The sequence below is a fragment of the Ixodes scapularis genome, unplaced genomic scaffold, assembly GCF_016920785.2.
Source record: "Ixodes scapularis isolate PalLabHiFi unplaced genomic scaffold, ASM1692078v2 PGA_scaffold0__279_contigs__length_252992795, whole genome shotgun sequence".
Taxonomy (NCBI): Eukaryota; Metazoa; Arthropoda; class Arachnida; order Ixodida; family Ixodidae; genus Ixodes; species Ixodes scapularis.
Genome location: NW_024609835.1, coordinates 39,271,697 through 39,296,684, shown reverse-complemented (window position 1 = coordinate 39,296,684; position 24,988 = coordinate 39,271,697). Strand labels below are relative to the sequence as shown.

The following is a 24,988-nucleotide window of genomic DNA, read 5'->3' as shown; positions in this document are numbered from 1 at the left end:
TATTTTAAAACACATTAACATCCAGAAAAGGCAGCGCACAGTTCTGTTAAACTTCATGTGTGAATCGGATTGATGGTTCAACGCTGTTTAAAGCTAAATGAAAGTCAGCAACATGGTCCTTGTTTAAAATTCCAAAGGCGTCGTCCACATGACGTTTGTAAAACCCTATTGGGTGCCCATTATGTTCAAGGACAGTTTCCTCCATATACTCCATAACAAGGTTTGCCATTGTAACAGAAATTGGGCGCTACCGATTGGACATCCTTCAATCTGGTGATAAATTTGTCCACGAAACATAAACTGCGACTGTTTAAGACAAAAACAGCAGGAAATGCAAGACTATATCATTGTGTAATATGTCACCAGAAAGTGGGTTTTTGAGAGTCAAATTCATTAAAACTGTTATATCGAATTACACAATATATCGAACAAATTCCCATTTTTTGGCGAGTTTGATATATCCGAGTTTGACTGTATTCACGCAACGTTTTGCGGTGTAACAAGCCCTGACAATTTCGCTGAGGCCGCTCAAGTAGTCAGACATTGCCAGGAAGACGTTGAATCTACAATTCCAACATGAAAAAGAGCACAGAGACTTGCACTGATGCCGACAGCATCGCATTTCAGTGGTTTGTTTATGGGCGACGACGAGCTTCTTGCCCACACTCCCTCACGCATGCGCGACGCCGGTGGCATCCACTTTGGCCGCTGTCATTTGAACGAGCAGACAACAAGCAGACAAGTTTGAAAGGGCAGATGACAGTTCGAAAGATCAGGCGGCCGTTTCAACTTGAAAACGCACCGAATGTAGTCCGTGAGTGGTCCGGATAACTTGGCGGTTTTCCCGCTTTCATGTTGGAACAAAACAAATAGATTTGACGACCCCAAGAATCCAGGAATCCAACCCAAAGTGCTTCCCGCACAAGCAATCATGGTTCGACGGCCATTGGTTTTCCCTTTTCACAGCAACTATCCACGTTTTCAGACGAACCGAGCAGGCAGAAAACACACGAAAATTGATCTTCAAACCTTTCCCAACTCTTCTGGTACAGCCTCAGTTGTGGCGTTTTAACGAGAAGACAAGTATTTGTCTCGTTTTTTCCAAACAACACAGGAATGCATGTCCCGCATGGTGACTTCTGCCCACAGCCCCAGACCAGAAGTGTGCCCGAAGCGCGACCACCGCGGCGTGACGTAACAGAGCTGAGTTTGTGTCTAGAGGGTGTTTCTCTTTAACTAAACAGATTTGCTTAAAAAAAGATATGAAAGCTACACCAATGCAGTTTGTGCAGGTGAGTTATATGGCTAGGGGGACATAGTATAGGGGGTTAATTGCAACAATCAGTAGGCTAGTTAACTAAAATATGTTAGATAACATTTTAATTATTGAAAATAAACGTATGCTTCGGATTAGAAACTTGCCGTGCGTCATCGAAAACCACTAAAGCAGTCTATTAGAAAGGCTTGGAGCACGTGGGAAGCACAATGGAGCGCTAAAGTTACCACTCGTGCAGCAGTAGAAAGGCTACCAATGCGGAAACGCATCTGGGCAGTTTCCTCATCTCTTATTACAGCCCCCGCCTTGTGCCTGTTGCACGGGTGGTATAGTGCACTACCGCACCTCCCTCACGCTCAAAGTCTTTCTAAAAATTACTGATTAAGTGGTTTTCGATGATGCTCATCAAGTTTCTAATTGGAACCATTTGTATCGAAGATCAAGAAATTCTGAGGACACCTAAGCAGTTCTTGCGAGTTGTGGATGCGAAAGCATGAATGTCGTTCTTCCGCTCCCTTAGTTTGTCTGCAGCGTAGTGGTATAAACGGCCATGTTTCGCTACTGCCGAGGTAGCAGCCGACGACCGAGCGTGCGCTCTCGTGTAGTGGCCGTGCCGCGCTGAGCTCAGCTGTGCAGCCTCTCAGGAGTCTGACCGTGCAAGCTCTGCATGGTCAGACTGACTGAGAGCCAATGGGAGCCTATCCATCAGATTTCTGCTACAGACAACAGGCTTTGCTTTATTGGGACAGAGAAAGGTGCCATTTGGCACGTCTTCAAAAGCTGATGATGTCGGTTCGGTCCATGGGACCAGTTAATTCTTTCGCATTAAGAACAGCGCGAACAAGACAAAGGACAATAGGAGACATAGACAGACAGAGCCCTGACTCTCAACTGAACTTTATTGGAAAGCAACAGACTTTTTTCACTTTTTAGAAAGGTAATTAAGAAACTTTAGTTAATTATTCTACTTACTGTGATGATTAGCCTCTTACATTATGTCCCCCTTGCCGTATAACTCACCTGCACAAACCGCATTAGAGTAGCTTTCACGGCTTTTTTTAAACAAATCTGTTAAGCTTAAGAAACAACCTGCTGCTTCCCAGACAATGTGATGTCTTGTCTGTTCTTTTCTTTCCCACATTGCAGGGTGTCAACGATATTGGGGAAGAGATTCAACAGTTGCGTTGATGTCGAGCCAGTCGAGCACGCCATTGACGCTATTTTGACCATATTTTGGCGGGGTCGCTGAAGTCCACAGAAGTGATGTCGCTGGTGATGAGTTGGCAAATGTGTACCAAGTGTGGAAGCATGAATTCAGTGTACTAGACGGAGTGGTCGGGACCTTGTGCCACCCGCACAGAAATTCAAGGAGTATTTGGGAAGGCAGAATAAGTCGATATCGCCGAATACCTAAATTCGAATCGAAGCGAATGCCGAACAGAACAGAATTCAATGGCCTATTTGCAACAACTGAATCCTCACCCATCTTTACTTTGTGGAGAAAATTTAGCATTCCTTTGTTCACAACGAACTCATTCGGCATCGCCGTCGTAGTCATGCATTGTGGGGTGTGCAAACGAAAGCGTTTGGAACAAAATAGAGGTCCCTCTTATCCCGACTGCTTTTGTCTTGTTTCGTTTTGTTCCGAATGCGGTTGTTTCCTTTTTGGCTCTGGAGCACAAAAGCCCGTCTCCCGGCACAAGCTCTTGCCACTGATGGTGCTACAACGGCAATTTGTTATCGGCTATTTTTTTTCGTTCCCAAGAGTGCGTGCTGTGGGCATTGAGTGCCACAAAAACCCTCAATATAGAATGGCTCGTTAGCGCCGTGATGTAGCTCGGTTGGCAATGCCTCTGCTTTGCAGGTGGCAGAGCCAGGTTCGATTTTCGCGGGCGGCGGGTGATCTTTTTTGGGGATTCGGCAGCATCGGCGACGGACGCCCTACAATGCCAACTACAACATCAACAACAACACTGGTGGGAAGAGCCCATAACGGCTATGGCCGTAAAACAAGCCACACAAAGCGCCCGCAACAATTCATTCTCTTCGCCAACGGTGCGAGTGGCCCTGTTGAGACCATGCCCAAAAAAGCCTCTCCCAAAGCAATTCTTCGTGCGCAAATGGGTTTGGGTTGCCGGACTCACCGAGCGCACCGTCTGCAACAGGTCCTCGACAGTACGTCCCCAGGTGTCCGCTTCGAGGCGCCGCAGGGACTCCCGCTTGGAAAGCAGTCTCACCCACTCCTCCTGGTTGGTGGGCACGGGCCTGCACCCCACACGCACGCCTCAGCCCCCTGGCCATACGCTGGGAGGTGTCTTTTGCTCATCTCTTTGGGTTAGGCAACTTGGTCGGTACTGCTATGCATATATTACGGTCATGTCCCTCCTTTACGCAAATAAAAAAAAACATAAAATGCTTCAAACGTTGAGGAAATGACGCTTCGAACGAGGGTTTACCAACCACCCGAGTCTCAGTAGCTGCGGAGCTGGCGGGTTCTGAAACGGAAGCCTATGGCAATTTTTCTCGTGCTCAGTCAAGCGTGCGTCAACGTGTCAGTAATAATTATTTCTGTTTTTGGTGGTCAATGCGCAAAACTTGGTGTGTGATGATTTCTATATTACAGATATGCTGAAGCTATCCAGTTCTGAAAATCCCTCCAATAAAGGCAGGCTGAGGGGCCCTGAGAAGAAATTAGTTTAAAAGAAACTCAGAGATGTGCTCTTCTGTTGTATCTGAATATGACTACAGACTTTGCTAAACCACTGCTGGAAAATGAAAAAAAAAGGGCCAAAATTTGTGAAATAAACAATTCAGATGCGAGTCAGCAGGGGAAACAAGCAGTACAGCAACAACGACAAAAATATTGTCAACAGCCAGTAGAAGATAGAGGCACTGGGGACGTGAGTAGTGCTGGTGAAGATGACACAAGCACGCACAAGTTTTGAATAAAGAGACGTTTAGATAAAACCTACTACAACAACAAAAGTTCCAAATAGATTTTGCCTGGAACTTCATATTGCATAACTGTTTCTGGCAAGTTCTTATTTTATTTATTTAATTTACTTATTGACGATATACTGCAGACCAAAAGAGCCCAAGCAGGAGCGAATACACCGAGACAAATCACATTCATCACAGGTGTTACTAACATACAAAATGGAACTTCAAACCAGAAATGTGAGACAGCACGACACCACTAAGGGTGCAGATCAACAGCCACTCTCAGCAGAGGATAAAGTGCTACTAAAGACCCAGTGTGAAAATAACTCGGCAGGGAGGGTAATTGTCCTGGGCGAAGAATGAATTTAGCAAGGTCTATACTCTGGTCACCCACAAGCTAACAGTCCGGTGGGAGCTAGGAGCTCGCTGGACCGATCGGCCACCTCTCCTTCATTGCTTGGCCCTGCTCTCTGCACAGTGGTATGGGAATAACGTCATGCACGTGGCGGAAGACAGACACACGACTAGTTCAACGAGCGCATAGCATTCACAGCACAGTCAGCTTAGGGGTGAATAAAGTACAGTGAAACCTGGGCCAATCGATATCACTCTGAAGTGAATTCCTTCCCTCTTAGTGACAACAATTATATCTCAATCTTTTGAATGGTAGCATGGGTTGTCATCGACAGATAGCGTTGATGTCAAAGAGGTTTCAAGGTGGCTCACTCGAGCACAAGGATGTCCACGCCCCTGAAGAATGGCCGATCCCCAGGGACCCAGAGCTTGTAGAGCAGCGTCATGTTGATCAGGAGAACAAGCACCACCCTGAAACACAGGCACAAAGCTTAAAACTCCGGCCTGGAACAGCCTGCACTAGAGCTCTTGCCAGGGTTTCTTCGTGAACTGCCAACCCCTACGCCACTTCACGCCAACCAAGGGGGGCTCCATGTGTTAGGGGTAAAACTCTGTTTCCCGAAATGACCGCACGTTAACCGCTCTCTAAAAAGACACTGAACTCCCAAACAGTTTTATTGTAGAATGTGTTTTATGAGGCATTTTAAATGAGAAAATTGTTACAAATGAGCAACAAGCTGGCAGCATTACAGACGTTAAGATTATAAATGAAGTTTATAAAGTTCGAGCGCTCGAACTTTATACCATGAACAACCATAAACCAAGCAAGCGGCGGGGCCGCTTGGTTCATAGTTGCCTCGCGGTCAGGTCGAACCCACTGTGTTGCACATTCATGCCCTTTTGCGGGTTTAGGCGGGGTTCGGGATCTGTGCGGCCCTCTCTCTCTGTCATTCTTTCCCGGGTCGTTCTTTTGGCGAGGCCCAGTTTTATTTTTTCAATAGCTTAGTTCCCAATTGGCTTTTTATATGTAATTCACTTTTAATCTAAGGATCCAATTAATTTATACCGAATTGGCTTTAAATCGGGTGTACCTATACAGGCGGTACCGATTGAGGATGATATATTTTTTCATTCTTTTAATTTCCTCACCTTACCAAATGTCCCATTACGCAAAAAAACGGAGGCGTTGTGCCCGAAAGATGGTCACACCAATACATCATCAAGCACGTGCCTCAGAAATAAAACACAAAGAAAAGCACAGCAACACAGATGCTTCGTCACGAAAGCTGGCAGGGGCACTCAAGGTCAAAGCGGACGTGCCTCAGAAATAAAACCCACAAAAAAAGCACAGCAACGCAGATGCTTCGTCACAGAAGCAGTCGTGAAGCCGGCGGGGTTTGCCGCGTCCGCGCAGTGGGGGAGGGCGTAATGTCACCGCCGGAGTGTCGTGTGAAAAGGAAGACGTGGCGCGCTGTTTGTAGGAATGCACTGCATGTAGGAGTGCTTTTGCATTCCTACAGTCTGGTTGGGACACTTGAATCAAAAAATAAATTTTACACACAAAAAAAAAAAATTTTAGAGCAATATTGACGGTGATAGATTTATTTGAAATTCTGTGCGCAAAGTCCATGACGTCACAGAATGGTCATTTGCTCTTTCGACCACAACGAGATGGTCATTCATTCTATTCACCTCAACGTGAACGCGAAGCCAATCCACCTCTCCTCCACGCACCAGAAATGCAGAGAGAAAACAAGTGGAAAGAAGGTGATTACCGACTAAATCGCGTCTCGCGCCACCAATATTGCTCTAAAATTTTTTTTTTTTTTGCCTAAAATTAATTTTTTACGTGCATGTCCCAACTAGATTGTCTAAAAAAAACATTTTTCCTTTTCAGTAACTTTTTCTTATAAAGTAAAATCATTTGAGACATGCAACAACCTCCAATTCGCTTTACATGTCATGTTTCAATCACTTTCATTCCACACGTGATGTCACGTTTCATGTCAGCGTTGTGGGTTGTATGAAATTCCCGTGAGAGGTCATGTGAATATGACGTCATGACCCTAACTACCAATCAGAATTTTCCCGTCTTGCCGGCTTTCTGCGACACAAGCTCCTTAACACTCTCGCATTAGAATAAATAATAATAATAAAAAAAAATTAATAGTAAATTGTCGGACAATTGTGTTGCACGTGAAACATGTTGCGTCTACGCTCTTAACGTCCTTCATTGGTTAGTTTAGCGACTGGCTTAATGCGTGGCATGCACACTCTATTCGCGACTCCAACAAACTATAGGGGGTGCACTAGTCAGGCAAAATGGCAGACGAAAGGAGGTCGTTTTCGTCGTTCAGCAAGCGGACCACCATAAATCTTTTGCACTGCAGCGTAAAATCGGTGTTGCATATGAAAGCAAAGAGATTTTTTGACGACAGAAACCTTCTTCTACCCAGTGCGTAGGAACGACACAGCGGAAGCATAAAAATAATTACTGGAAACAATGTTTGTTTCTATGCTGCCTACAAGAACCAAGCAGTGATAGCAGACGACAGAGTCGAAACAACCTTCTCTCCTGAGCTTCTCAGCGTTGCTGCTAAGCGGCGTCGATTTCACTGGAGTCGCGAACAGAAATTCCTGGAATGGAGATACCGGCGCTAACCCAAGTTTTAAAAAATGTGTCGCACGGTGTCAAGTTGCTTTCTGCCGGACGCAGAGCGGATGCCCCATGGGGCTTTCCCGCCAAATAGCACCTCAACTCACAGCGGTGTGTAGTGACATGCTGGAAAGGAACTCGCTTTATAATCTAAGTGGTCTGGGCTTGATTCCCAACTGGCACAAACACTTTTTTACTGCGAGGGTCTCTTCCCTCCTTCCACTCAAAACCAATCAGTGTCGAGCCTAGCAGCCACGCTTTTATCCTGGCTTCATTTTTGGGCTTCACGAAATGTTGAACACCTAGCCAAACAACGTTCCACATTAGAATTGACAATAAGATTGAAAAATCTTGCACCAACGACACACCGAGTGTGGTTTGTGCGGGACACGTTCCGTGCTCCCTAGCACAATCAACCCTGTATAATTTTTTTTGAAGTGCTGTCACAAAATTAATTTCCCCTCAAAAAGAAAACTTTTCAGTGCAATATTCCCGTCACAAAACTTACGGTGCTCCGAGTTAGGAGCGATTCCAAAAGCTATTTCGAAATGCCGACGCCGAAATAAAAGTATACAGTGTAGACCGCATATAATGTATGTCGCGGGAGTCGCGAAAATCCGCACTATAAGCGGTACCGCGCTATAACCAAAACATCAATTTTTCAGGCCAAAATACATGCCATGAGACAACTTACCTTTGTAAAAGAATTTATTTTATGTTAGATGAAAAATAAAGCTTAGTCTTTATTTCACCAGACTAGTACAGTTCTGTCTCAAGTGTGTCACACATTTTGAAAGAAATGAAGAGGCTTTTGCCTGGCGCAGGTTGCGGACAGACGTTGCGAGCGTTCAGGATTGCTAACCCTAATCACTTTTCTCCGGAGACGAAAACACGTGAAAATTCGCATCCTTCATATGGTACGCGCCAGTAATACCTTGAACTTGAGCACAACTTGAACAACGAAAATTCACAGTCAAGGATAGCGTTTTTACGCGGAACGATGAGATGAATGCCGTCTACGACGACAATCACAACAGACGCCATGTTTGCGACCTGCGATTGGTCTGTCCTCGACCTGCGATTGGTCTGTCGTTGCGGTTGTTTGTTTTTAACGCAGCGGAGGGACGCACGCATGTGAACGACACGTGCGTGCGTCCCTCCGTCGCTATGGCAACTGAAGCCTCTCTCTTCGCTTCTCCCCCCCCTCCCCCGCTTCTTCGAGCAACCTCCTTGCCCCGCGAGTGTCGCACAGGGAAGCGTGCTCACTGCTCCGGTCGTCGGCGCGGTCAGCGGGCTGTGCCAGAAACCGCACTATAACCGGTATTTCCCTTCGCGCGCCTGCATTTTAAGCGGTATGTAATTACATGGAGTTCTATGGGAGGCGAACCTGTGGTTTAAAAAAACCGCGTTATACCCGGTCCTGCACTATAAGCGGTTACGTTGTAAGTGGTCTATACTGTATTTCGGAATCGCTGCTAAGGGCACTGAACTTTTCCCAAAACTTTTTGTAGGTACCTGCGCAGGACATGAGCGTCACAGAACACAAACTCCGCCCTCCCCCCCCCTCCCTCCCCTCCCTCCCTCCCTCCTCCCCCCCCCACCCCAACCCCCTCCCCCCCCACCAAAAAAAAATGTTTAGCGTTCTATTTTTGTTGTGCATTTATTTTCAGGTTGGAAGGATTCCGACACATGCTTCTATATTGAGACATTGACTTCAAAACAGAAGCAACTTTTCAGAATTGCTCAAATGTGCCTCGCAGCGTAAGTATTGTTCTTAAAATTTTGTTTTTTTTTGGGGAAAGTTTATTTTTGTGGTGCATATGTTTTATCCAAGCAATCATCAACAACTGTTTTTTAAGAGTTCAGTGTTCCTTCGATTAATTATACAAAATTTGGTTTCATAAAGGCTTGTTCCTTTTTAGAAGCTTCAATATTGGCCTTCTATACACGTTTGCAAGAGAGGCTCCTGTGCACTGTTATTTTGAGCGATGCTGGCACTGTGTAACGTTTCTGCCATGTATGGGTGTGCTAGGGGCCCGTCATTGGGGTGCGCGAGGACAAGGTGACGGCCAGCGTTTGCCACGCACTTGCTGTTTCGGTTTGCAGGAGGAGGTATATCCACTCAGAATCGTAGCATCAAATATTGTAGGAGGGAGCATGTTCAAGGGTTGAAGCTGACTTCATAATGACTGCAGCCTCTGTTCCAGCACGTCATGGAAGCCAGAGCTGCCGCGAGCGCAGCCATCATTGATGCAATGGCCATGCGGCTTCTGGCACATTCTGATAAGCGCTCTGAGACTTGAGATATTTTTCGAATTTTTCAGTTTGTTACTGATTTAGGAATCTTATTTAAATGTTTGTGCTCTTTCACTGCCAGAAACAACACCTGTATCTTTCAGAAATCTCTTTCTGCATTCAGTGGCATATGCTTCAGCAAGAGACGCTTGGCAACATTGTACGACAAAGAGCGAATGTCCTGGCTGGAGAATAGGTCACCTCGGCGTGCAGTTCGAGGTTAAGTTGGAATCCCACTTGCAAAGGTGTATAGACGAGGCACTATCAACACGTCGTAAACACTCCACCATCACATCCTGCATATGTGACATATGACAGGGTGGTGAGTGTCGCACTGAACAATCCATGAACTGTTTGGGCAGAAAATTAATGCACTTGGAAATCGTTTCTTTGAATTAAAATAAAGACAATAACTTGGTCTATCCATTAACAGTTACAATAAGCTAATTAATTTGTATATTCATCAGAGTATGAATCTACCGGCATGACAATTTACCAACCGCTAGACTTTATGATGAACTAAGAGCAAGGTGGGTATCGCTGGTAAAAAAGAGATGACGGCCACCCAACCACTCACAGGAACAGCAGAGCTTTGAGGGTGGCACTGGTAGGCAAGCAACTTCGTCTAGACTCGCCAAGGTGGATCCTGGCAGAGCCTGCAAGCAGACATTAGGGATCACCACAAGTTCAACACTTATTTACTAAAATGCCTCTTCACTCAAAAATTAAATAAAGGTTGCATTTTTTTCCCACAAAGCTAAAAAACGAAGCAAATGTCCGGTTGAGGAAGCAGCAGTCTGAAGTATTCTTATTAGGTTTCCCAGGCTTCTCATGTTACTTCCAAAATATCTCATATTTCCACACATAAAAGTGATAAAGCTGATAGTTGTGAGGCTTTCACAAAATGAATGTTGGCCAACATAAAAGGGCTTCAACTAAAGATTACAACTGTCTTAAACTTGTTCATTAAGAATTGACAAATGCAGCTTTAACTTGTAAACATAAACTGAATTAATTTTTTACCCGTACAGCAAGCTTATCCAACAAAAACAGTTGGTCAGAGGATTCACATTGCCAAAGCATTGAAACATATTAACAAAAGGCAAAGCAAACTTTCACATTCATTGTCCAGACTCGTGCCTAAAAAATCAATGTCCCCGCTAGATTAGTGGGAGCTTGACAAAAGCAGTGCACCAGCAGAAGAATCAAGGGTGTGTGCACATAATGAAGTCCTACCGAATCTGGGGAAGCAGGCTTGTGAGCTGCTGGAGCGGTCCCTCTGTCCCTGGTCATGCTGGGAGTCCCTCAGCCGTCTGCGTCGCTGCTTGTGGCCTTGCGCAGAAGCCGGCTGCAGACGCTCAGCCTCCGTGAGCAGCGCCCCCTCTGCACACACAAGCACAACATTGGGGTGTGATCTCCATCTTCTCCCGTCTACGGTTTCTTATCCATCGAGCATCCAAACATGGACACTTACCCAGGTCATTGCAGAAGCCAGCCACTCCTTGCAGGGAGTTCTTCTCTATCACAGCTGCAAGGAGGCACACACTTGAGATTGGCTGTTGAACCCTTTGCTTCGAATCGTGCTAATCACATGCGTTGGTGCCTTGCCAATACAGGCTCAAAGATGGCACATTTTCGCTAGTATACCACAGTTTTGGGTGATGGTCCTGTTTAAGTTGCCAAAGTAGTAAGGCATCAACTTCCTTTCTGGTGTGCCTCAAAATACTACTGTCTCTTCGATCATTAAATTGCAATAAGTGAGCCTCAATAAAAAATATGACACTTTGATTGTTACAAAGCCGTCCCCAAATCATCAAACAGGCAATAAGGATTGCAGCAATTGTTATTGCTCGTAAAAAACAAATAATAACATATGAATTAAATCAAGGTACTGTGATGTGGCTGGTAGTTAGAGTCACCAGAAAGCTAAGCTCAGAGTGTCGACCCCCTTTGCCCCGATTGCCCATTGACCGACACTGCGACGATGGCCATCAATTCATTCACGTCACGTGACACTTGCTTAGGCAACAGCGGCTTGTGGGCATCATTACTTCGGTGCCTAGTGATGGACGAGCGCCATTTACAACTGTTCTGAACCGCGACTTCTCAGCTGTAGGTACGGTGTCAGTGCAGTAGCGTTTTGCTCTGTTGCGAACTGTTCTAGCAAGCAGCACAATGAAGAGCACTTGTTGCATTTTCCATCGGGCACATTGAGAGAAGCTGGTGACAGCTGGCACAAGTGATTCTACGTAACAATATGGCCAAGGCGTCGTTACTCTGCCGAATAGCTCATTTGGTGACTTTTCTGGCAGAGACTCACACTTCACGAGGCCCCAGACAGACTTCTTGTAGCGTATGCAGGCAAAGATGCGTAGGCGGCAGCGGCTGTCTGAGATGCGAGACAGGCAGTAGTGTGACTTGACGCAGAAGGCGTCGCTGTACGGGATCCCCGTGCTCTGCACGTCGCAGTCGATGGCGTACACCTGGCCAGGACGGCTCTGCTTCAGCAGGATCTGCACCAGGGCGGAGGGCCAGGCAAGAAACAATCTTGAAGGCCATATCCCCCAAAACTAAAAGGGGGGTTTTGTGAGTCTCGCTGCACAACCTCGGAAGATTGAAAACGTCGCTCAAGTTAGATCCTTGCCCATTCACACACACACACACTGGATGTCCTAGACAGCATCACAAACGTTGTGTCAGGCGAGACACGGAAAGAACTTCGCATCTTCATTCCTATTCTTTGCTGTCGAAGGCACAGTCGCTTTCGCTGACAAAACTAATACAGTCCAAGCTCGTTATAACAGACCTGGATTTTGACCAAGATTTCGGTCTGTTGTAAAAGGAGTAGTTGTATGCAGATAGGAAGTTGAGTCAATGGTATGTACAGTGCAGTCCACTTAAAACGATACCACATATAATGATGTACTGCTTATAACAATCAGTTTGTTTGAAACTATCAATTTTTGCACTTTGTCCATGTAAAAAAAAAGTGAAAGCCGTTTACAAATCCCTGTAACGCCGAATGGGAGCGCAGCTCTTGAGGAGGAGTAGGGAAGGGTACTGAGGGGAGGGTAGACCCCTCCTCCTTCTCCTTTCCTCCCCTCATTCTTTAATATGCTCCGGGGGGGTCACGTGACCTCGGGGGGGGGGGGGGGGTGTCACGTGACTTCGGGGAGGGGGTCACGTGACCTCGGGGAGGCGTGACCTGGGGGTCACGTGACCTTGGGTGTCACATGGGGGTCACCTCAAGGTCACGTGACCCCCAAGGTGACCCCCACGTGACCTCAGGGGGTCACGTGACCTCGGGGGTCACGTGACCTGGAGGGGTCACGTGACCTGGGGGGTCACATGGGGTCACCTTGGGGTCACGTGACCTTGAGATGACCTTGGGAGGGGTCACGTGACCTCAGAGGGGTCACGTGACCTTGAAATGACCTTGGGAGGGGTCACGTGATCCCAAGATGACCCCACGTGACCTTCAGGGGTCACGTGACCTTGAGATGACCTTGGGAGGGGTCACGTGACCTGGAGGGGTCACGTGACCTTGGGATGACCTTGGTTACGCCGACGCCGACGGCGACGGCGACGCCGCTCAAGCCGGGAACGGGCCCCTAAGAGCTGCGCTCTAAAAACCAGATACCGTATTTACTCGCACAATGAACGCACTCGCGTAATGAACGCACCCCCCAAGTCGGCTCTCAAAATTTCGACTTTTTTAGAGCGCAGCTCTTAGGGGCCCGTTCCCGGCTTGAGGCGTCGGCGTTGCCGTCGGCGTAACCAAGGTCATCCCAAGGTCACTTGACCCCCAAGGTCATCCCAAGGTCACATGACCCCTCACCAAGGGTCACGTGACATTAAGGTCACGTGACACCCAAGGTCACGTGCCTCCCCAAGGTCATGTGACCCCTCCCCCAGGGTCACGTGACACCCAAAGTCACGTGGCTCCCCAAGTCACGTGACCCCCCGATGACGTCATCAGTGACGTCACTGATGACGTCACCGGCATCCGCATCGTCAGCGTCAATGATGACGTCATCAGTGACGTCACTGATGACGTCACCGGCATCCGCATCGTCATCATCACTGATGACGTCATCACCATCCGCATCGTCATCGTCGCTGATGACGTCATCAGTGACGTCACTGATGACGTCACCGGCATCCGCATCGTCATCGTCGCTGATGACGTCATCAGTGACGTCACTGATGACGTCACCGGCATCCGCATCGTCATCATCACTGATGACGTCACCGGCATCCGCATCGTCAGCGTCATCATCACTGATGACGTCATCAGTGACGTCACCGGCATCGTCATCATCAATGATGACGTCACCGGCATCCGCATCGTCATCATCACCATCCGCATCGTCAACATCGCTGATGACGTCATCAGTGACGTCACTGATGACGTCACCGGCATCCGCATCGTCACTGATGACGTCACCGGTATCGTCATCATCACTGATGACGTCATCAGTGACGTCACTGATGACGTCATTGGTATCCGCATCGTCATCGTTAATGATGACGTCATCGGCATCGTCACGTGACCCCCCTAGGTCACGTGACCCCCCCCCCAGTACCCTTCCCTCCTCCTCCTCAAGAGCTGCGCTCTAATTCGGCGTTACAGGGAGTTGTAAATGGCTTTCACTTTTTTTTCACTCGCGTAATAAACGCATTCTCAACTCGGACGTCCAAATTTTGACCCCCTCCCCCCACGCGCGCGAAATGAACGCACTTTTCTATCCTGGTGCAGCGAGGTCGCGAATGCATGGGCAGCGTGGGCGAACAAAACGCCTTGCAAAAGGCGTTAAAAAATTCGCAAAGATCCAACGGAAGCAAGAAAAAAAAACACAGAAAGGAGCTTTTTCTTTTTTTTTTTTTTTTTTTGCACAGCGCAGTTTGAATTTTGGGTTCGCGCGACGCCGCGCGCAAGGAGGTAAGAAAGAGAAGCGGAGAAGCGCTTTAAGCGAACGAAACAGCTCGCGAAAGGCGGCAAAAAAAAAAAAAAAAAAAAAAAAAAAAACCGGCGGAAGTAAGAGAAACAAAAACAAAGTGGAGCGTTTTTTCCTTACCTCCTTGCCGCGCGAAAGGAGGTAAGGAAGAGGAGCGGAGAAGCCCTCTAAGCAAACAAAGCAGCTTGCGAAAGGCGGCAAAAAAAAAAAAAACACTCACAAAATAAAAAAAAAAACTTTTTTTTTTTGCACAGCGCAGTTTGGTTACGGGGGGTCGCGCGCCGCGCGCAAGGAGATAAGAAAGATAAGCGGAGAGCCCTCGCCTAAGCAAACAAAACAACTTGCAAAAGGCGGCAAAAAAAAAAAAACAACCCAAGGAATTAAGAGAAAAAGAAAACAAAGAGTTTTTCTTTTTTTGCACAGCTTAGTTTGGTTACGGGGTCGGGATAAAAGGTCGGTTCATTATGCAAGTAAATACGAACGCAAAAATTTTACTTCGCGTAATGAACGCCCCCCCCCCCCCCCAACTTTGCATCGATTTTTCGGAAAAAAAAGCGCGTTCATTTTGCGAGTAAATACGATTTATAGCGATAAAATTAGTCCGCCTAGAACGTATTTATTACAAAAATTTACTGAAAACGAGAAGAAAAAAAAAGCAAAGAAATGCACCGCGCAAACGGTGGCGAAATCGGCATCGGTCGCCGAAATCGGACGGTATCATTGGTATCATCGCGAACGGGCGCATCGAATACTCCGCGAGAAGGCGCTGCGTGCGGTCTCAAGAGGAGCATTGTCATCATTATCGTAAGGGTCCCTATCATTTCGTCGAAACTCGTTTCGTGGAATTACGTTTCGTGGACAACTTTTCGTGGACACACGTTTCATGGACACACGTTTCGTTGACACTGTGACGTTTCGTCGACAATCGTTTCGTCGACAGCACCACCGTAAAACGTTTCGTCGACAAACTTTTTTTTTTTTTGCTGTTCCGACAGGATTGCCGGCAACTTAAGGTACAAACGGTACTAACAGATAACAAGGACGATGCCTAGCGCAGTTGCTCTCCAAGGTGAGCAACTGTGCTATCTCCTCGCTCTCCTCCGTGTCACATGGAATAAGCAAGAGCGCGCAGGACTTCGCGCGCGGCCTATTCGGATATTTGCAAGTTCCGATGCCCGTTTATGGAACCGAAAGTTACTGGAAGAAGAAAAGTGATGGAGAAAATTATGCGTAGGCGCAAAACGAAACTTCGATCCAATGGTGGGTTGCGGAAAAAGGCGTAAACACTGATTTTTTTCTTCATATTGGTTATTTTGAAACAAAAATACAGCTTGCAGCCTTTTATTGAAACATTACAACCCTAATATTTTACTTGAAATTAAGCATGTTCATTACCCTCAATTATTCAAAAGGAAAAATGATGCAGTGTTTTACTGGCTACTGCGACTTATACGCGAAAAAACTGTTTAGTCGCACTCGTTTCATCGTCATTTATCCTTAAGGGCCGTTTAAAGAGGACATTACATAAGGGGGCTGTAAACATTGTCAGATAAAAATGAATAACAACAGCACGAAAACCAATAACACTCGCACTACCTTGAGCACGCTGCCCGCGAGTAAACCTAAAAAGGCTACATTGCAATGCAAAAACAGAAAAACACGAGAATCGGTAACACATAAATAAAACATTACATCAAGTTTAGTCTTATTACACGAAATAAACCATAGTTGATATCAAATGTGCAACTTAATGTATTATATAGCTTCTCTCGAGCGGCCGCCACATCCAAGGCCTCGGAGGCGGTAGATACCACTAGACGAGATCTGTCGGCAGCAGCCGACTGGTCCTCACATGCAACATTCAATTGTTCTTTTATCGATGCCAGCAGACAGATGCCTGGGGCAAGTTCGTGGCCCAGCTCTTTGCATAAAGGAGCGGCTTCCAAATCTCATGTTCTTTGGTCACATATTGGTTTATGTGCATGCAAAATTTTAGTACAGATATAACACATGCAGAACTATAGTGTTATTTAATATCCAGAAGCAAAATATGCTAAAGTCTAAAAATCGTATCCGGTCTGGTAAGTACAGTACGTTAAATACCCGGTGTTTCGAGGAAAAAACAACCGTGTTTTATCACCGTAAAGTGAACTACGCGTAGCCGAATGCTCAGTTTCTTTCAAAGTTTATTGCTTGCGGTTAAGATCAGATGCCAATTCGATTAAAAACCGATTTTATGCCATTTTCAACGGTAGAAAGGCTGTGTGCACCGCAAACAGGCCTAGTTTTTTCATTAAATTCTTTTAAGAGCTTCAGTGTTTTGACGTGTGGGCTATCTATGCTATGTTCAGGTGGCTCTTGAGGATTTTACCAAAATACGCGACGCGCGGAAAGATACACTTGCTCTGGGAACGATCCTGCCACTTTTTTCAAAACAGTCGGAGTGCCGGCGGCCAGCCCGCAAAGGGTTGCATTCGATGACATGCAGACACCTCGATCACGTGTGCTGCCAAAAGCGTAGCCCTCAAGAGCAGCGCATCATGTTGAATGTTTTCAGAATCTAATTTGAGAAAGGAGAGTGGTCGAGAACAAAATTACCCGGCTTTGACAACGCTTCCCCAAAGGTTCGGGCAAAGACACGAGCGAAACCATACAAATCGTAAGTTCCGAAATCAATGCGATCGGTGCCCCCTCCCCCTCTCCCCTCTTCCCCCCCCCCCCCCCCCCCCCCAAAAAAAAAAAAATGCCGAAAAAGTTAATTGTCGGTGAGGCAAGATGGCTGCGCACTGGTTCGCCATACTTGGCCCGGTCGGCCATCTTTAATCCATCCATCCATCCAACACAAGGCCGCACGCCGCGCAGGCGTAGAGGTCGCGAGGAGGTGCAGGTTGAGCTGGTTGAGCTGGCTGCAGCCAGCAGCTCGGAGAGCGAGCTGTCGACGAAACGTCGCAACATCTGTCGATGAAACGAGCGGGTGCTTGTTTCCACGAAACGATCTGTCGATGAAACATCGCAGTGTCGACGAAATGATTTGTCCATGAAACGTCGTTCGACGAACTGATTGCCACCGGCGCAGGGTGGCTTCAACAAAACGTAAAGCGATCTCTGTCGACGTCAAACAACAAATTCTGCAAGATTAGCGTCAGGGTTTCAAGGTGGGGAGTCTTGTCAAAAAGTATGAGCTGTCGCAGTCGACCATATCGACCATACTCAAAGCAGGTGACGCCGTCAAGAACGCTGGGACTGGCGGCCATGCCGACCATCGGAAGCGAGTGCGGGACCCTTTGTACAGCGACATTGAAGAAGCCCTCTACAAGGTGCCCTGCTCGCGATTCATTGGCTGATCGGTTTTGTTCAGTCGAAAGGACTGTCGCCAGCGTACGCACAACAACTCGATGTGATGCAAACCGCGATCGTCAAGCTGCGGCTTCCGTGCAAGCAAACGGAAATCTCTGACTTTTTAAAGCATGCGTAGCATATTTCATTCTGTACTTATTGAAGTCTCCGAGAAGCAGAAAATATAATGTTTCATGGCTCATCTTTCACAACCTAATCGACTCGATGCTGGTGAGTACCCTTTGGCATCGGGGAGCAAGGAGGGTAATATTTCGGACCTTTAGAGGCGCAGTTCAGATACAACGATAATCGGTTATAACGATAAGATTTTCGGACATCATTAATATTGTTATAAGTGGATTGCACTGTAGAGGAAAACCAACTGAACTTAATAAAATGATATGTTCTATCCGAATGTCTGTTGTAACCAGGTCTGTTGTATTGAGCTTAGACTGTATTGAATCTCGTTATAACGAACTAGCATTGCAAGCAAAAATTTGTTCGCTATATGCGATATTCATTATATAAAAGTACACACAAAAATTGACACAAACGCTCCCGCAATCGGGCCCGCACTAAGCAGCATTAAAAAAATAGATAGGAATAGACAATATTAATTTACAACACGAGAAACAATGGTATAGGCAAGGTCTAAGATACTTTCTGTCAATCTTGACGGTGTTATTTGCATAGCAGTCTTCAATATTTTTCCTTGCACTCAGGGTGGCAGATATCATGGTTGGTGCAAGCTTGAAGTCCACAGTGAAGTCTTTTTTCTTTTGACCGCTGTCTGTCGCCCTCAAAACCTTCACTTTTGTCTTCAGAGAGACTGTGTTCTGCTTCGTCGTCATTTGCAGCTGCTACGAGTAGCGGATCGGTGGTTAGCTTCAGTCTGCACTGGTTCTTGATGCCGCGCATAGAGGCCAGCAGCGGCACCCCCGCTGTTATCCACTTGGTTCAAAGGTGGCGCTACCTCCCGAAACGCGCATTTTTGCACATCATGCAATCTTAACTTTCGAAATTTTTCGACTTTAAATTACTTTTTGTATTTTTTCTACTTTTTGGTAACTCATAGTATTTCGTGATGTAACAAAAACAGGAATTACTTTGCTATAACCGGTAGCGTGTCAGATCTCACAGTTTCGGTTTTGTTACATAACTAGAACTTCTATCCAAAAAAAGCATGATCAACCAAACTTCGTGATTAGCTTGCTATATCCGATAATTCACCATATCAGCTAGTGTTTGTTATAAAGAGGTTCAACTCTATTGCTTAGTCTGACACAAAAATGGTCAGAGCCCAAGTAATGCAATTCTAAAGATAGTCGCCCTTCTGAAGTTCCTTGAGGATGAAGAACTGGACATAGGGTAGGGGCGGGCTATCTTTCAGGAGCGGGTCACCTTCGAAAATATTATAGCAGCAGTTTTTCCCAGAAGATTCATACTACAGTCGCCGACCAATTTTTTGGATGCTGATAGTTCAGATTTGTTCAATATTTGGGGCCTAAAGGAGACATCGTGACCTGCCCGATAGAAATAGTGCATGTTCACGACCAATGTTTCTGGCAGCTTGAAGTCTGAAAGCTAAATTTTTCAGACAAATCGTCACAAGCAATCAGCGGGAAACACCACAGACAAGCCACCATTTTAGATTTTATGTTGGCTGCTCATAAATTGGCTTGGTTTGGCAGCGCTAATTGAGTACTACTAAATCCTACCGCTAAGTCACGCTACGCTGCGGCTTTTTTTTCTCTTTGAGCGTCATTATCATTATTGTTACAATTTTGCTTTGTTCATTTGCCATTCTGCACTCATGGACTTGCGCCACTCATCTAGTCTCGGTGAATCATGTTTTCGGACTATGCTGGTTTAGACATCATGGCCTCACCTGCTCTTCCACCGCTGCGAAGTGTCGCTATGAAGCGCGGAAAATACTCGACCGTAACGCTAGAAAAGAAGGCAAAGATTCTCAAGCTAATAGAAAGTGGCCGAACGCAAGTGGAGGCATAACCTATTGGCGGCTTTTTAAGCCCACTTAGACGTAATAAAGAAAAGTTTTTTAATCTGCCAATTTTTCGGGCTGCTCTATTATTCGGACATTTCTACAGCCACTGTGAAGTCCAAAAAATTGGTCGGCGACTTTACAAGAAAGTTTCGTTACTTGTAGAGCATTACCAACTTTTCTCACAACATCTGTAAAAGTACTTGCTACTAACGTGTTAGCAATGCTAACACGTTAGTATAAATTATATATATATAATGGATAAATTTCTCTAAGGCCATTCAGTTCTCTTGAAGCATTCACAGTCATCGTGAAATCGGCAGGACACTCACCTGGGTCTCGGTTGAGTGTGCAGCCTTTGCCATGGCATGATTCAGTGTCACAGTGTATGTCAGCTGCCGTAGCTTGTGGCCCGTCTCGGGACAGGGTTGCCAGTTACTCTCTGTCACATCTAGCGAAGATGAAAACAATGTTTCCAGTCAGTCACATGAATCAGTAGATTCACAGGACCGAGGTTTCAGTTTTCCGCCTGGAATAGCTTTCCAAACAACACTCCTAGTCCACCAAGCACAGAATTCTGGTTACATTATTTACTGAAGCAGCCTTACGTTATAACTGAACATTCTCTGTTTCTTTGGCAAGGACTGGCAGTTAAACTTCTCTTCCTCAGCACCCTTCAGTAAGTTACTGCTCGTCTCGTCTCTATTTTACTTGTCCCAAGTTTTTTTGCGCCATTCTTTGCTGAATATCTTGAAAATGGCTTCTCAGCTCGGACTACCGGGAACCCTGGAATTCCCCGTATTACCTCTGATAGTTGCTTGAGCCTCTGACTTCTCTCAAATGGCTCTACTTTTAGTAAGGTGTTTCTTCACTTTGAGCCAAATTTAAGTGTAGCTAAATCATGCATTGAAGCATCACCACTCTTCAGAAAGAATGGGAGATTCTTAACTTCTTCATAAAAAAAAACCCTTTGAGAAAAGGGAAAGCGGTGTTTCTAGGCTCTCACTCAAAGTGGCCGAGAGTTTTGCAAGCTTAGTCGACTATACCCACCTTAGCCAACTATAATTCAGCTAACCAATCAGCATCAACATGCAACCATAAATAATTAATTTCAGCACTTTAAACAGTAACACTACTGTTTAAAGTTCTAAAATGATATGGGCATGGTCGCATGTTGATGCTGATGGGCCTGAATGAATTGGCCTCTGAACAAGCCGAGGCATTACACTGTGCTCACCGTAGGTCTTTCTGGAGGTGAGGAGGTCATGGAAGAAACGTGACCCTGTGAACAAGAGGCTGAATAGTTGGTCCACCGACATGGACAGCACCAGGTTCAGCATCTCCTTGCCCTCGTGCGAGGGAGCCGGACATGGGCACTCCGATGCTGTAACATGGACTTTGATTAGACCCATCCTACTCAATAATGAATAAAAATAAAATACTGGCACGGCACATGTTCACAGTGAGTGCATCAGTAACATCACAGTTTCAATTTTTTTTTTTTTAGGTTGTGTTTGAACCTCATAACTCTGGGTGAAGTGCCGACAAAGCAATGAAAAAGGCTGACTGCTTGATCATGTTGTGTGCGCTTAAAGGAACATAATTATGCATGCACAGCGAGCGCCTCCCGGAATACTGACATCAGTGGCAGTAGTTTAGGCTATGAAGGCTTTCACTATAAAGTACAAGCAAAACAATGACATATAATGAACACTAAAATGTTATTGAATGAAGGGACTGTTTGTTGAAATGATTAGTATTTGCTAAAACATTTAATGAAATGGCATTCACCAAAAACAATATGTCAGAGCTCTCTTCAAAATTATTCTAGTGCCATGAATAGCAAATAAGCAGCACATGTAAATTTAAGCCATGCCTAGTGCTCCAATTTAAGCCATGCCTAGAGCTCCACATCATGCATCATATGACTCCGATTAAAATACTGTACAGCCCTCTTATAGCGAACCCTGAAATAGCAAAATAACAGGTATAACAATCCAATTTCAATTCCCCGTCACCGTTTGCATACCCGCAATGCAATACGAGTCCGCTTTTAACGAAAACTTTCAGCCTTTCCACTTTGGTGAAGAAGGAAGACCAGCAAAGCTGTACTATGGTGGGACGACCTCAAGGACGACTTCTTGGACAACCTCAAAAATGACGCCTAGAGGACGATGTCTAGGACGACCTCAAGGATGACTTCTAGAATGACCTCAAGGATGACTTCTAGGACGACCTACAGGACGATGTCTAGGACGACCTCAAGGACAACCTCTAGGACGACGCCTAAAGAATAACATTTAGGACGACCTCAAGGGCGACTTCTAGACGACCTCACGAATGATCTCAAGGACCACTTCGGGACGACCTCGAGGACGACATCTAGGACAACCTCAAGGACGACTTCTAGGACGACGTTGAGGACGATGCCTAGAGGACGATGTCTAGGACGACCTCTCGGACTACCCCTAGGACGACCTCGAGGAGGATGCCTAGAGATGATAACAAGGGATCAGGACCTCACTATTTAATAATGCCAAGGAAGGCTGACTCACGCTGGTTGCCCAGGGCACTGTGGGCCCCGTGCCGATAAAAGGAACACAGTGGTGCGTGCTCGGACGCTTCGGCTCCTCTCAACGCCGACAAACATAGCAGCATCTCCTAGCATCTACATCGCTTTATTATTTACTTATTCATACTTGCCACGACCAATGAAGAGTTTTCTGTCAACATCCACGGACGCATTTTTCCCAGATCTTAATGCATAACAGCTTCGCTGTAAAAAGTAATTTAAAGACACCTAGACACTTATAAGTTGTGAATGCGAAAGCAAGTCGCCTGCGACGTATTGCTTCCGCCTTGCATTGTCGAAGGGCCTCGTCCTCTTGCCGTCTGGGACGCTTCGAATCGCAATCTACTTGTGCCTCACGCTTTTGAAAGGCTTTGTTCTGTCACCTAGCGCATTGTGCCAGTGCTCATTCTGCCCGCCGAGCATTCGGAGACAACAATGATGGATTTCGCTGCTTGCCTCCTTGCTCATTGCGCTGCATTATTCCGCTGCCTTAGTCTGTCTGCCGTGTACTTGTGCGGACAAGCAGGTTTCGCTATTGCCGAGGTTGCGGCTGCCGAAAATGTAGATGCTGGAGGCGCCGCCATGTTCGTCGGCGTTGAGAGGAGCACAAGTGGCGGAGTGCGCACCACTGTGTTCCTTTTACCGGCACGGGGCCCGCAGTGCTTTGGGGTGGCATTCCTTGAAACTATGACGCGCACCAGCCAATGGGAGCCTCGTTCCTTGAAACTATGACATGTGCCAGCCAATGGGAGCCTATTCATCAAATTGCTGCCATAGACTACAGTCTTTATTCTATTGGGACAGAAAAATTTAGGTGTTGTTTGGCACGTGGCTTCAAAAGTTGATAATGCCGGTTCGATCCATGAGACAGTTAATGCCTTCCCATTAAAAAAACGCCGGAAATGTTGTTTTTTAGTGGAAGGAGAGGAAACTATAGTCAGTTACGGGTTAAGAAGGTAGCGGCAAATGCCCCTCAAAGGGAATCGGATATCCCTCCGCCACCTTTGCATCCAATAGCGTCCCACCGTTTCCGTGACGTCACGGACAACGCGCGAGGAGGGTCTTGCCTTTCTGTACATATTTGCTTTATCTTTCGACTTTGACTTAGCATTGTGGAAGGCACGAGAGGGAGATTAGAGTTCTCCCCCACCGACGGAAACAAATACGACTTTCGAGGATTAGCTTCCCCCCCGATGGATACAAAGGCTGCTTTCAGGGGCTCGGTTCCCTCTCCGATGAATACAAAGGTCGCTTTCTTAAAAAGTGGGATCGGAGACAAGTGGGGATCCATTGAAGCGGAACTAGGAGCATTTCCAGTGAACTCTTCTTTCGACTGCGGAGAGATTTGAAACGGGCGCATCACACTTGTGGGAGGAGCTTCTCCTACCTTCTTGACTTGTAACCGACTATAGGCACGCAAGCACTTGGAACGACGACAAAGAGAGGGCGGTGCAAGCGCAGACATGCCAGACGCGGGTCGCACAGCGGCGAATCTTTGAGAAACCTTTATAATCTACTTGAGAGTCTACTGATCTGGAAAATAGTCTCTATTGATAACTAATCTACTGAATAGACCTACGGTCACCAACCGACTTTTCAGACTCTGAGGGGACCCCGGAATTGTCCAAATAATCATGCGGTTCGAAAACTCAATTTCAGCCCCCCAAAAATATTAAATTTCCGCGCATATTAGCCACTTTTCACTTGCTTGATATCAATTTTAAGCTCTTGTGCAACTTCCACTTTATATTGTTCACTTTTCACTTGTTTGTTGATCTGTTTGATGATTGACCACAGCGCTGCACTTTGTTGGCGCCTTCGTTGGCACAAACAGCAAAGTTGAAGCTGGCGCCGTTTGGCACTATTTGGAGACAATGTTTAGTCCACCAAGCTCGCTTCACTACTAAGCCTATAGGTAAAAAAACCTTTGTGCTGAAAAACCGCAAGAACGACAGACTTCTCGCGGCCACACTTGAAAAACACGGACCATAAGAAGAACTAGAAGAACCATAAGAATGGGCAGATAGTGGCCAAGTTGGCTATAGTGGAACCAGAAAACCCGACTATAGCATAGCCTCAACCCAGCTTGTTTATTGCGTATGACGTGGTATCGAGGCTACAGGGCAAAATCAAAAAAACCAAAATGGTGACGACTAACCTCGTGGCGCTATTGCAGCGGCTGTTTTGTGGCTGTAAACTGAGGAAATCACGCAAATTGTGATCGAAATATCGAGCAATCAGATTTACAACGTCCGAAATTTCAGTCAATGTTATTCATTAACTCTATGGGGTAAGTGACGGTTCGGCGAAAACGTCTGAATAATCAAACTTGTCAAAGAAATCGGCGTCCAAAAAATCGGTCAGCGACCGTATTGCTAAATTACCCAGGTATCGAGGAGAATGCAGGGAATGGTGTTCCACGTGCCGTACGTGCCGGCGTCCGCAGCAGTAACTGTTCTAAAGCAAAAGCTTAAAACAAACGGCATCTTGCACGTGCGTTCATCGACACTTTATTTAATTTATTTACTTTATATCTTTTACCAAGAAAGGGCGAGTTTGCGGCGGTGCGAGCGTAGAGTTTTAGTCACTGCACACAAAA

General features: G+C 46.2%; 1 protein-coding gene across 3 annotated transcripts in view; it reads right to left on the bottom strand.

Annotated features, from left to right (window-relative positions):
* The window catches only part of LOC8042160 (protein Aster-B), a 121,786-nt gene that overhangs the window by 5,724 nt on the left and 91,074 nt on the right, over positions 1–24,988 (bottom strand). For all 3 annotated transcript variants that reach the window (XM_040502836.2, XM_040502837.1, XM_040502838.2), the window contains 8 exons: positions 21,055–21,201; positions 20,150–20,268; positions 11,842–12,034; positions 10,996–11,049; positions 10,758–10,904; positions 10,099–10,177; positions 4,943–5,041; positions 3,421–3,541 (listed from right to left, as the gene is read on the bottom strand). In XM_040502836.2, coding sequence (XP_040358770.1) covers positions 3,421–3,541; positions 4,943–5,041; positions 10,099–10,177; positions 10,758–10,904; positions 10,996–11,049; positions 11,842–12,034; positions 20,150–20,268; positions 21,055–21,201 — 959 coding nt within the window. The remainder of the gene's footprint in view (positions 1–3,420; positions 3,542–4,942; positions 5,042–10,098; positions 10,178–10,757; positions 10,905–10,995; positions 11,050–11,841; positions 12,035–20,149; positions 20,269–21,054; positions 21,202–24,988) is intronic.